The sequence below is a fragment of the Mastigoproctus giganteus genome, chromosome 13, assembly GCF_048544385.1.
Source record: "Mastigoproctus giganteus isolate SK-2022 chromosome 13, ASM4854438v1, whole genome shotgun sequence".
In the NCBI taxonomy this organism is placed as follows: Eukaryota; Metazoa; Arthropoda; class Arachnida; order Uropygi; family Thelyphonidae; genus Mastigoproctus; species Mastigoproctus giganteus.
The window spans coordinates 134,734,562-134,747,354 of NC_143587.1; the positions used below are offsets into that span (position 1 = coordinate 134,734,562).

Genomic DNA, 12,793 nt, shown 5'->3' on the forward strand with positions numbered 1-12,793 from the left:
TGACAACTGAAGTTTAACATTGAAAAATGCAAAGTACTGCATGTGGGTAGAAGTAACCCCAGAGAAACGTACCAACTGCGTTGGTACCTACACTTAAGGTGGTAAAAAATGAAAAAGACCTGGGAGTAATTGTGCAGTCAGATATGAAGTTTTCTGAGCAATGCAGACAGGCTGCAAGGGCAGGTCATGGGGTGTTGTCCATGATATACAGGAATTTTGCTACCAGGGAAAATGACGTGATTGTCCCTCTGTATAAGGCAATGGTCAGGCCACACGTTGAGTAATGCATGCGGGTCTGGAGGCCTCATTTTAAGAAGGATGTAGATATGCTTCAGCTTGTACAGAGAAGGGCAACAAGATTGGTGATGAAGGGATCCTCTTACCAGGAGAGGCTTAAGTTCTGCAAATTGCAGCAGCTGGAGACTAGGCACCTGCGATGTGATCTGATTGAGGTGTATAAGGCCTTGAATGGGCTGAGCACGCTGAATTCTGATCGGATTCTTTCACTTGTTCAGATTACGAACCTAAGGGGGCATAAATTGAAATTTAGGAAGGACAGATGTAGAATAAATGTGCAGAGATTTGCCTTTAGCCAGCGGGTTGTTAATTGCTGGAACAAACTTCCATCTGTCGTTGTGGAAGTTGATAGGTTAAATAAATTTAAGAAGGAACTGGACAAATATTTAGAGGGGATTGGTTTTTTTTTTTTTTTTTTTTTTGGCTGATGCTGCATAAGCTCATACATTTGCTTTCTTGCATCACATGCCACTACTACTACTAGAGAACTTAAGAAAGCAGTGTTAAAAGAGCTTTTATCATGTCCCTTTATTTTGCTTGCCAGTTTATTAATCTTCAAATCGAAAGATTTGCAATAAGTAGTTTTTAAATATGACTAGTACATTATAAAAGAAATTCAACCAACATTTTTCTCTCTGGTTTGAATCATTAAGCATTAGCATTAGTTGAGACATATGATGCAAGCTTATACAGCATCGGCCAAAAAAAAAAAAAAAAAAAAACCCTTCCCATTCATTAATCCGGTCATTCCAAATGTTTGTCTAGTTGATCTTTAAATTTATTTAAGCTATCAACTTCCACAACAACAGATGGAAGTCTGTTATAGGCATTCAACTACCTGTTGGCTAAAGGCAAGCTTCAACGCATCTATTCTAGAACTTTCTTTTTTCAATTTGAATCTATGCTCCCTCAGGTTCTTAGTCTGAGTAAGCAGAAGTATCCCGTCAACATTGAGCCTGCTCAAACCATTCAAGGCCTTGTACACCTCAATCAGATCACCTCGCAGGTGTCTAGTCTCCAGATGATGCAACTTGCAGAACTCAATCCTTTGTTCCTCTCACCAATCTTGTTGCCCTTCTGTGTACTTGTTCTAACTCTACATCCTTCCTAAAATGAGGCCTCCAGACCTGTATACAGTACTCAAGGTGTGGCCTGACCATTGCATTATACAAAGGGATAATCACCTCCTTGTCTCTGCTAGCAAAATTCCTATATATCATTGACAAAACTCCATGACCATAATCCAGGCCATAATGAAGATAGACAAGCGACATACCCCACTCAACCTAAGCGAGGAGGCTTCTTCTGCCCATATGGCACAAACGATGCTAAAAAGATGGGCAAAGAAGACACTCCACGACAGACAATACTATGACTTCCATCAAGATCACAAAGAGAAATGGCTTCCAGTGCCTGGCTCACGAGCAGGACGCTCTTACCCGAGACTGAAGGATTCATGCTCGCCATCCAAGGCCAGGAAATCAACACCAGAAAATACATCGCCAAGGAGCCCAGGTGTCACATGACCCATTAGCAAGGGCACATGATGCAAGAAAGCAAGCTGATATAGCATCAGCCAAAAAAAAAAAAAAAAAAAAACCCTTATTTCACCCATCTCCTCACTCCAAATGTTTGTCAAGTTCTGCCCTGAATCTGTTTAAGCTATCAACTTCTACAACAACAGATGGAAGTTTGTTCCAGCAATCAACCACCCGCTGGCTAAAGACAAATTTCTCCACATCTATTCTACAACCGTCTTTCCTCAATTTGAATTTATGCCCTCTCAGGTGATTATTCTGAGCAAGAGGAAGAATCCCATCGCCATTGAGCATGCTCAAACCATTCAAGGTTTTATACACCTCAATCAGATCACCTCGCAGGTGCCTAGTCCCAAGACACTGTAATTTGCAAAACTTAAGCCTTTCTTCATAAGAGTAACCCTTTGTTCCATTCACTAAACTTGTTGCCCTTCTCTGTACTCGTTCCAACAGCTCTACATCCTGCTTAAAATGAGGCCCGAAGACCTGTATACATTACTCAAGCCTGACCATTCCCTTATACAAGGGGATAATCCCCTCCTTATCCCTGCTAGAAAAATTCCTGTATATCATTGACAAGACACTATGAGCTACTCTTGCAGACCGTCTGCACTGCTCAGAAAACTTCATATCTGCCTGCACAATTACCCCCAGGTCCTTTTCATTCTCTATCCCTGTCAATGTGGTACCACGGAGTTGATACGTTACTGTGGGATTACTGCTTCCCATATGTAGTACTTTTCATTTGTCAATGTTAAACTTCATTTGCCACCTCAAAGCCCATCTGCTCAACTTTTCTAGATCCTGTTGCAGCTGTGTACTGCACATCTATTCTACAACTGTCTTTACAAAGACGGTTGTAGAATAGACGATACAAAGATTGGCAACCCTGCCAACTTTCGTATCGTCTGCAAACTTGGACATTAAGCCTGATATACTATCATCAGTATCATATTTAAATACAGAAAACAACAATGGACCCAACACTGAACCCTGAGGGACTCCAATAATAACATTAGTCCACGAAGAGCAGTGTCCATTGATTACCACTTTCTGTCTTCTCCCACTCAACCATCCCTTTATCCATAGCAGCAATTTGCCTCGAATGCCACACTGCTCCAATTTGTGCAGATGTCTTCCATGTTAACAGTATCCAAATATATGATATCAAAGTTATTCTTTGCATCCAGTTCTTTTGTGACTACATCATAGTATCCAATCAAATTAGTCAGACAAGCCTTCCCCTTAAGAAACCCATCCTGTGTCCGAGCTATAACTGAAGTCTTGTCTAGATGATCCTGCAATGCTTCTTTAACCAGTGCCTCCATTAATTTCCTGGAACAGAAGTTAAACTAACAGGTCTGTAATTACCTGTGTCTGCCTTTGATCCTCCTTTGTGGATTGGGGGTCACATTTGCACATCTCGAGTCCTACCCTGAGTGCAGGGAATCTCTCATAATTATGGCTGAGGGTTTTCTTACTTCCTTTGCCGCCTCCTTTAATATAACTGAATAGATCCCATCCACCCCCGGTGCCTTTCTTATGTTTATCTTCAACAATTTTTCCTCCACTTTACTCTCGGTTATTACAAGGTTTATCACAGCATGAATTGTTGAGGAGGCTTCCATCCTGCAGTGGGTTGATAATGGCTGCACTTTACTTTTACTTTTTTATCTCGCTTATTGCCAGAGTTGAATACACCTCTGGCATTCCCCTCCCCGAATAACTCCACATGTGTGAATATAGATGCAAAATATTCATTTAGTTTGTTAGCTACCTGAGCAGTATCATCAACAGTTGATCCGTCGATATCAAGTGGACCAATCTGATTCATCCCTTTCCTTCTAGAGTTTACATAAGTAAAGAACTATTTGCTGTTTTTCTTTGGATCCTTTGCCAAAGATTTCTCATAATTTGCCTTTGCCTGCTTAACCTCCTTTTTAACTTGGTTACAGAGCAGCTTATGTCTATCATAGGCTTCTGTGTCACATGTTAATTTATATGTATCCCATGCATTTTTCTTCTCTGTCACGTGTCTAATTAGTTCATCTGACATCCATTTAGGCCTAAATCTTGAACAATATTTCTTTGTTGGTATGAAAAGCCTAGTAACATCCAAGATTAATTCTTTGAATGCTTCCCATTTTGAATTTGCTGTTGGTAATATCATCAGTTGGTTCCACCGTATTGAATTAAAATTCTATCTCAGACCGCCGTAGTCACCTTTACGAAAGCAAAAACCCTTCCTTGATGGTAGTAACCTCTTTAAGTAAATCCCACTTCAACTCACTGTGATCACTGCCCCCCCCCCCTAGTGGTTTCTTTATCTGCCGATTCTTGATACATGAAGAATCACTACTGATAATCAGATCAAGAGTATTACTCCCTCTAGTTGTCTCCCAAACATGCTGCTGTAGAAAACAATCATCCAATAAACTCACAAATTAGCCTTGCTAATTTGTGAGTGACCAACCCACAAATTCCAGTCAATCTCTCGGAAATTAAAATTCCCCATTATAATACACTCTGATTTATTGGCCCACTCTATATATCTGCATAATTGCTCATTATACTCATCAGATTCATTTGGCCTATAACACACACCTACTCTCCTTTTTTCTATCCCAGTGCTTATGTCACACCAAACAGACTCAACATTGCATCGTCCACCAACATCAATTGGATGCACTTTCTTAGATTTTATGTTTCTTAACTAACAGCATAACCCCTCCTCCCTTTCTGTCCTGTCTATCCTTTTTGTACACATTGTATTCCCCAAATTCCAGTTCTGCACTGCTTATGGCTTTGTGACACCATGTCTTTGATATCCCAACAAGATCTGCCTTTGATGTCTTGACTAGCACTTCAAGCTCATCGAATTTATTAACTATACTCCTAGCATTGGTATACTTGCAAGTATACATGCACCTGTTTCTACTCTTAGTTACCATAACACAGCCCGTGTATTTACTTGTTCCACTATGACTCCCAGCAGTCCTGGAAATCCCCATTGCCTTGCTTTCCAGGCTGCTGCTCAATTGGATTTCACTAGAAGTAGTGCAAAGATCACTTTTACCTCTGCCACCAACTACTGTTAATCTTTTAGTCCGTGTATCCCCCCAAGCTAGCAGTTTTCTGCTCCATCTAACTCTGCCTCGATAGCATCAGCAAATGTTCTTGCACCCTCTCTATTTAAGTGTATCTCATCCATGTAGAAGCAGTCTCTCCTGTAGAAACACAGACCAGGCTGAGAAAATTCTACCCCTTGAGCCTTGCACAGTCTCTCCAGGGCTGAATTGATCAACAGTGCTCTCATCATATACTCCCTCCTATTGTGTCTGGGCAGAATTGCAGACACTTTCAAATTCAGCTCTAACTCACAGCTTTTTTTCAGCATTGACTTGTACTTCTTAAGTAATTCCGCTGGTCTCCTACTCTTAATATCATTAGTGCCAATGTGTACAATATCACCCTTTGTGCCCTTAAAAGATGACATCTGCTCTACAACATCATCAACCTTTGTGCCCCTGGCAGACATACCCTGCTCCTGTTCTATCTGGCCTTTTTTGCCCAATATGTTTCCCGTTTCCCTGACAATAGAGTTACCTCCAACAACTAGTTCCTCTGGGACTAGAGCCTTCTGCCTTGGGGTTTGCTGTTGTGTTGCTTGATGTTCTATGTCGACGATGCACATGTTCAATACACATGTCGACGATGCCACCTGTCCTCAGAAACAATCCAGTATATCACCGCGAGATGCAAAGTGATCACACAGACTGATTACACTCGTAGACTCGACCGGGTAGCCAGGATAATGCATCAGAAACTAGCAAGGAAATACCAATTGATCAAAGAAAAATGTACCGTATTAAAAGTACGAACCCTATGCAGTACTAGAGACCCTAACCCACAAATTGTACTGGGACCGCACCATAATAATGGACAAGACAGTTCTGCCCAACAGACTGGACATAAGTCGACAAGAAGGGAAAGGCTGTCTATATGATTGATATAGCAATGTTGCAATCAATCATATAGATTGATATAGCAATCTCCTTGTGGGTTTTCTGGCAATCTCCAGAAAACTCACAAGGAGAAAATCGGGAAGTACGCAAACCTAAGATAGGAGATCAAAGAGATGTGGCATATGCAACAAGTAACGACCATCCCGATCATCATATCAACCATCGATATGGTGCCAAAGATCCTACATAACAGCCTAGCAGCAGTAGGTCTCCCAGAGAACATCTACAAGGAACTCCAGAAAGTTGTAATCTTGAACACCTGTAGGATAGTCAAAGAGTTCCTTGACCAACAGTTACACCAGACATAACCAAAACCCTGTGTACTTGGTAGCAATACCTATCATGGGGTGAAACCCCCCCCCAATCAGGGTAAAATAATATAAGAGCAACAATAATAATAATTTAATTTGCCTTATAAAACTGATCATACTGATCATACTAAATCACAAGGTTTAGCTAATAGCTAATATGTTAAACTTCTTTTTATTTATTATTTTTTTTTTGGTCATATACAGGGTGTTTCAGTTAAACGTTTCAGAACTTCTAAGAGGGTAGGGTACATCCTGACAACTCGAAATCATATAGCAATGTGGGGTCGGAAATGCTTTCCTGAAGCGGTATTGTACACAGAAGTCGTCGTGCAGCACAGATTCGATTTTCGGTCAATGAATGGGCCGGTATTATGGGAGATCACCTCATCGGACCTTACCTGTTACCGTGTCGTCTAACCGGACCTATCTACTTGATCTTTCTGCAACAAGTATTGCCACAACTTTTGAGAGATGAACAGATTTCTGCATCGACGCAACACACAATGTGGTTCCAACACGATGGAGCCCCTGCCCATTATAGCGGAGATGTTCGTAACTACCTGGATGTCACATTTGGTCAACAGTGGATCGGACGTGGTGGTCCCGTGCGTTGGCCTGCTCGGTCACCCGACCTATCATGTCTTGATTTTTATTTCTGGGGTCATATGAAATCGCTAGTTTATGACACCCCTGTTGGCAATGCTGAGGAGCTGGTTGCAAGAATCGCAGTAGCTGCCGAAGAAATTCGAAATTCGCCTGGAGTATTCCAGAATGTTCGGATGTCCATGCGTCGGAGATGTTAGGCGTGCATTGTAGCCCGTGGAAGAAACTTCGAACACTTACTTTAATCCACGTGCCTTTTGCTTCTTTTCATGTATTATTAAAACGATTTCTCACTTACGGTCTCTTTTCTTTATGGTGCTTCTGTGTACAACAACGCTTCAGGAAAGCATTTCCGACCCCACATTGCTATATGATTTCGAGTTGTCAGGATGTACTCTACCCCTCTTAGAAGTTCTGAAACATTTAACTGAAACACCCTGTATAAGATTTTCTTTTGTTATTTATAATAATGAAATTTATTTACTTGATAAATTTTATTGCAGATAGTCCTAAATCTCATGAGTATGGTGTTGTGAAGAGGGTAGATCATATTGGTCGAACTGCTGTAGTTGCTTGGATGAAAACTTATTTAGCTGGAGCTGATCCTCAGTATGCATTTTTTAGAAGTTTTTGAACATTATTTAGAAATAAAAGTTAAATATAAATGTACAATACTAATAACATTTATTAAAACCTGATATTGTACTCCATCCGCAACTCTTAGTACAGTTCATGTAATTCTTTGCTATTCTCATTTTGTAAAGAATTCACCTAGTCTTTCTCTTAGAAACATAAAATAAAAGGTTTTTTTTATTAGTAAATAATAAAAAATTAGTTGAACATAGGTGTTTTACCTTACCATTTTCGTTATGAGATAATTAGTCAAACATTAATAAATCATTAAGCCCTACATCATTGTTATAAAGAATGGTATTAAGTAATGAATAATACCATTCTGGATACCAATTTCATGCCCTAGAACAGTTATTACCAGCCTTTAAAGCACTGGCAGCTTACATTTAATTTGTTCATTTCATAATACCAATATTATTAAAATGAAATTTGTCAGAACAAAAATATTCTTACAGAACAGTTAACCTTACTTTTTCTTAATCTTACTCTTAAATGAATGGCATTTTTTGCAGATTTAATCCAATAAGTACAGCCACTCCCCGGCTTACTTTATGTAAGTTTTTGACAGCCAGTACAAACTTTTAGAAAAATTGTGGAAACGTATTTTGCATCCCATAGAAATAAATGGAGGTATCATGAAAATATCATAATGTGAACCCAATAACACATTGTTTTTTTTGGTAATTTGTTCCAAGGCCACAGAAATTGAAATTTTCGCTATATAACTAAGCTATATATCTCTTTAATTAAAAGGTCATTTTTATAATGGAAATTCCACTACACTTTCATCGTTATCATATGTTCCGTTATAAGAATCAATTTTGAACACCTTTGTGTGATATATTTCTAAAACACATTTCTGGAGGTCACTACCATAAAACAATAAAAAAAATTGCACTTTCCAGTTTATTGGACTTTTCTGTTAGCGTAATCTAATAAACGGGTAGTAAATTCGATCTTATTGCATTTGCGATAATACCAATAATTGGAATTCTGTGGGTTTTTTGCATTATGGTATTATGGTGAAATGAGTTTCCCTTCACTGAAATCTTCAATCATATAAAAAACAAATACATTTTCAGAATCTTCTCTTCATTCCTATTTACTTATTGCAATGGTGAAGGGAAAGGGACCAACAGAAAGTGCAAGTGCCTGCAGTGCTAGGAAACGAAACAAAATTCATTTAGGAATGAAGATGATTAATTAATAAGTACGAAGTAGGACAAAATTTGTCATCTGTTGCTGCACGGAATTAGGTCTCGCTGCTTCAAAAGTGAATACTATTTTAAAGGACAGTGCATGTATAAAAGAACATGTTAAAGGATCAGCACATTTCAGATCAACAGGGATCACAAAACAGCATTCGGGTGCTATATTGAAGATGGAAAAGCTATTAATAATATGGATGGAAAATTAGATTTAGAAGCAAGTGCCCCTGAATCCAATGGCCATTCAAGCAAAAGCAAGAAGTATTTATGAAGATATTAAGGATAAGTACGGCAAACTTCAATCCAAGTTCGTGGCAAGCAGTGGGTGGTTTAATAGGTTCAAGCATTGCGCTGGATTCCAAAATGTTAAAGTATGCGGTGAAGTCACCAGTGCCGATTCTGCAGCCACAGAGAAATTTTGTGATGTGTTGGGAAAAAAAACCTTCTAAATTTCCACAGCCTCCTCAACTTCTGCAGCAGCGTGCTTATCAACTGGAGAGTTAATTCTGGCAACGATGCTTGAAAGATAAAACTTGCTGGCGTTATACCTGTCTCCTCTCTCATTTTGTAATTTTATAATTTTGAAATTTTTGTAATTTTGTACACTTTTGTAATTTTTCCTGCACATGAGATAAAAAAAATTTAATAAATAATTCTATTTACATGTTCATCAAACATTTTTTTTTTTTTTTTTTTCGCTTCAATCAAATTTGCAAGTGCTGCATAAGCATTTAGGGAAATTCTGACTTACGTAAAGTTCTGCAGAAAGCAACCCTTATATAAATCTGGGAGTGGATATGATTTTGCTTACACAATACATGCATAGCCAACTTTTTTGGAATTACAACAGAGAATCCATCTTCTTTTTTTTTTTTTTTTTTACTACTCTATTTAATCTATTCTCCATCTTACTGTGGTAGCATAGTTCACAGGGTTGGCAGAACACGGTAAGCTTGGTAAGCAGGGCATAGGGCCGCCGACGTCTGGGGTTGCTGAAATTCAAAATTTTAATTATAATAATATTTAATAAAACTATCTCAAGGATGCCAAATACATTTTTGCCTAGGGCAGGGGTTTAGACAACCTTTTTTGAGTGAAGAGCCATTTTTGATCTAATTAAAAAAAAATTTTTTTTTTTTTAAATTAGAGGATTAAATTTTTTTTTAAAACCCTCCTAATTAAAAATTAGGAGGGTTTTAAAAAAAAACCTCCCCCTTTTTTTTGATTGATTTAAATTTGATTTAAATATATTAATAAACAATATATTTAAAATATATATTTTAAAATATTGTTTATTAATACTGAAAAAACGTAACAAACATCCAATTAGGTACGAATTAATGTGACTTTTTCTGCTGAACTTCTTGTGCAAGTCTCTCAACATGCCGTAATTTTCATCTTTAAACATTCTGAGAGACCCTCATTGTTCAGGCGGTTTCTGATTTATTTTTAATGTAGTTCATGTTCAAAAATATTTGCTCTCAGAAATACATTGAACCAAACAGTGAGAGAAGTCCAAACGCAAATATTTTCAAATTTATTTATGTGTCCAGTAAGCTACTCCACGCATTGAACACAATTTGGTCTTGCTTTTTCAACTCTTCTATCGCTGTCCATTTGTGTAGAATTGCAAGGGCAGCCTTTGGCCTCTCCAAATCCTCAATTTCAGTTTTAAGGCATTTTAGTTTTGCACTTCACATGTCCTTGATTTTTAAGTCCTTTATAACTTCATTTCAAATTGTGCTTCATGTGGGCTAAAAGTTAAAGAACCGCGGGTTGTCGACACCTGGCCTAGGGGCACCAAATTATCATATGAATTATGTTCATATGATGATTTTTCTCTTTTTTCTTGCACTAACATAATTTTTCTTCATTTTCTTTTCACTCAAAAATAGTTAAATTTTATTGAAATTTTTTTAAGTAATCTGTGAATTTTTTTAAATTTTTTTTATTATTATTATTTTTAATTATTGTTAACAAATTCAGGTGTAATAAACGCACATGAGAATGCAATTATTCAGCCATAAAAACTTTATTGTGCATTTTCAGCATAATGCATGCAATATGACCAGGGATGCATGTAATATGTCCCTTTTCAAATTTAGAAAGCAATGAAGACTAATAAAAAAACTTTATTAAAAGTTTATTAAAAACTGTCATTATGGATTTATTTTAAAAAAATAAATAAAATGTACAAGATGACAGATTCTCAAATTTGCATTGCTGAGAGAGTCTATAAATATGAGCCAAAATACCATTCTCCCTCGTCAATCAAGTCATAAAGACTGCCTTTTTTGTCCACAATTATAAAAGACCAACGAGAGATAAGTATAGAGACATAATGTCATGAATGTCAAAACAAGTTAATTGATGGTGAACTGATCACTGCATGGCGCCTCCGTAGCCAGGTGGGAAAGAGCAGCAGTGCATAGCACATGCTTCTTGATTAGACCGGGGTAAGAGCCAGTCACTACCAAATACGGAAGATGCGGAAAGGTCAGGGAATGACCACTGCATATCCCGGAGCAATATGGCCTTAGTTGCTAATGCTCCTAAAAACCAAATAACAAACAAACAACTGATCACTGCTATGCCACAGTTGCAGTGATGTCTAAGTGATATATACCTTCGGTATTAAAAAAAAAAAAAAACACAACATCAGTGCAGTTGTGCCAGCTTTATGCTTATGCCATTGAGAAGATTTGTGTGCTAATACAATCCAGCGAAGTGCTACCACTTCAAATATATACACTCTTAGCAAAAGCTATATGAGTGTACAAGAAACTTTAAGAATAAATTTAGCAAATTGTGGACTTATCATAAATTCCCTCTGTCATGTCTTGGAAAAATTCCACCCACTTTTTTAGCCCTGTACCTTTTGTGCCTTTAAAAGATAACTGTTCTACAATATTACAAACTCTTGCCCCTGGAACATACCCTTGTTCTATTCTTTTTACATAAAATATTCCCCAGTTTCCTTACAGTAGAGTCACCAAGAATAGCTACCTCCTGATTGAATCCTGATTGTGGTGATCTCTATATGCAGCCAGATACTTGAGGGTATGCCCAAATGTTATGGCAGACAGCCAGATAGTAGTAGTAGTAGTGGCACTTGATGCAAGAAAGCAAGTGTAGGAGATTATGCAGCATCAGCCAAAAAAAAAAAAAAAAAAAAAAAAATCACACCATACCCTCCAATTGCCTGTCCAGTTCCTCCTTAAATTTATTTAACCTATCAACTTCCACAACGTCAGATGGAAGTTTGTTCCAGCAATTAACCACCCGCTGGCTAAAGGCAAATTTCCGCACATCTATTCTACATCTATCCTTTCTTAATTTGAACTTATGTCCCCGTAGGTTCGTATTCTGAACAAGTGGGAGGATCCCATCAGAATTCAGCATGCTCAACCCATTCAAGGCCTTATAGACCTCAATCAGATCACCGCGCAGGTGCCTAGTCTCCAGCCACTGCAATTTGCAGAACTTAAGCCTCTCTTGGTAAGAGGATCCCTTCATTCCCCTCACCAATCGTGTTGCTCTTCTCTGTACACGCACAAGCAAATCTACATCCTTCCTAAAATGAGGCCTCCAGACCTGTACGCAGTACTCAAGGCGTGGCCTGACCATTGCCTTATACAGAGGGACAATCACCTCCTTTTCCCTGCTAGCAAAATTCCTATATATCATTGACAAAACCCCATGACCTGCCCTAGCAGCCTGTCTACATTGCTCAGAAAACTTCATATCTGACTGCACAATTACTCCCAGGTCTTTTTCATTTTCTACCACCTTAAGTGTAGTACCACACAGTTGGTACGTTTCTCTGGGGTTACTTCTACCCATATGCAGTACTTTGCATTTGTCAAGGTTAAACTTCAGTTGCCACTTCTTAGCCCATCTGCCCAAATTATCTAGATCCTGTTGCAGTAGCACACTGCCATTACTGTCATTAACAACCCTGCCAACCTTCGTGTCATCTGCAAACTTCGACATTAAGCCTGATATACCTTCATCAATATCATTGATAAATATACAAAACAACAGTGGACCCAACACCGAACCCTGTGGGACTCCACTAATAACATTAGTCCACGAAGAGCAGCACCCATTGATTACCACCCTCTGTCTTCTCCCACTTAACCATCCTTTTATCCATTGTAGCAACTTACCCTTAATAC

At 38.3% G+C, this 12,793-nt stretch overlaps 1 protein-coding gene across 2 annotated transcripts in view; it reads left to right on the forward strand.

Moving 5' to 3' along the window:
* The window catches only part of LOC150076458 ((E3-independent) E2 ubiquitin-conjugating enzyme UBE2O), a 758,089-nt gene that overhangs the window by 259,270 nt on the left and 486,026 nt on the right, over positions 1 to 12,793 (forward strand). For both annotated transcript variants that reach the window (XM_090387793.1, XM_090387794.1), the window contains exon 10: positions 7,278 to 7,383. In XM_090387793.1, coding sequence (XP_090243919.1) covers positions 7,278 to 7,383 — 106 coding nt within the window. The remainder of the gene's footprint in view (positions 1 to 7,277; positions 7,384 to 12,793) is intronic.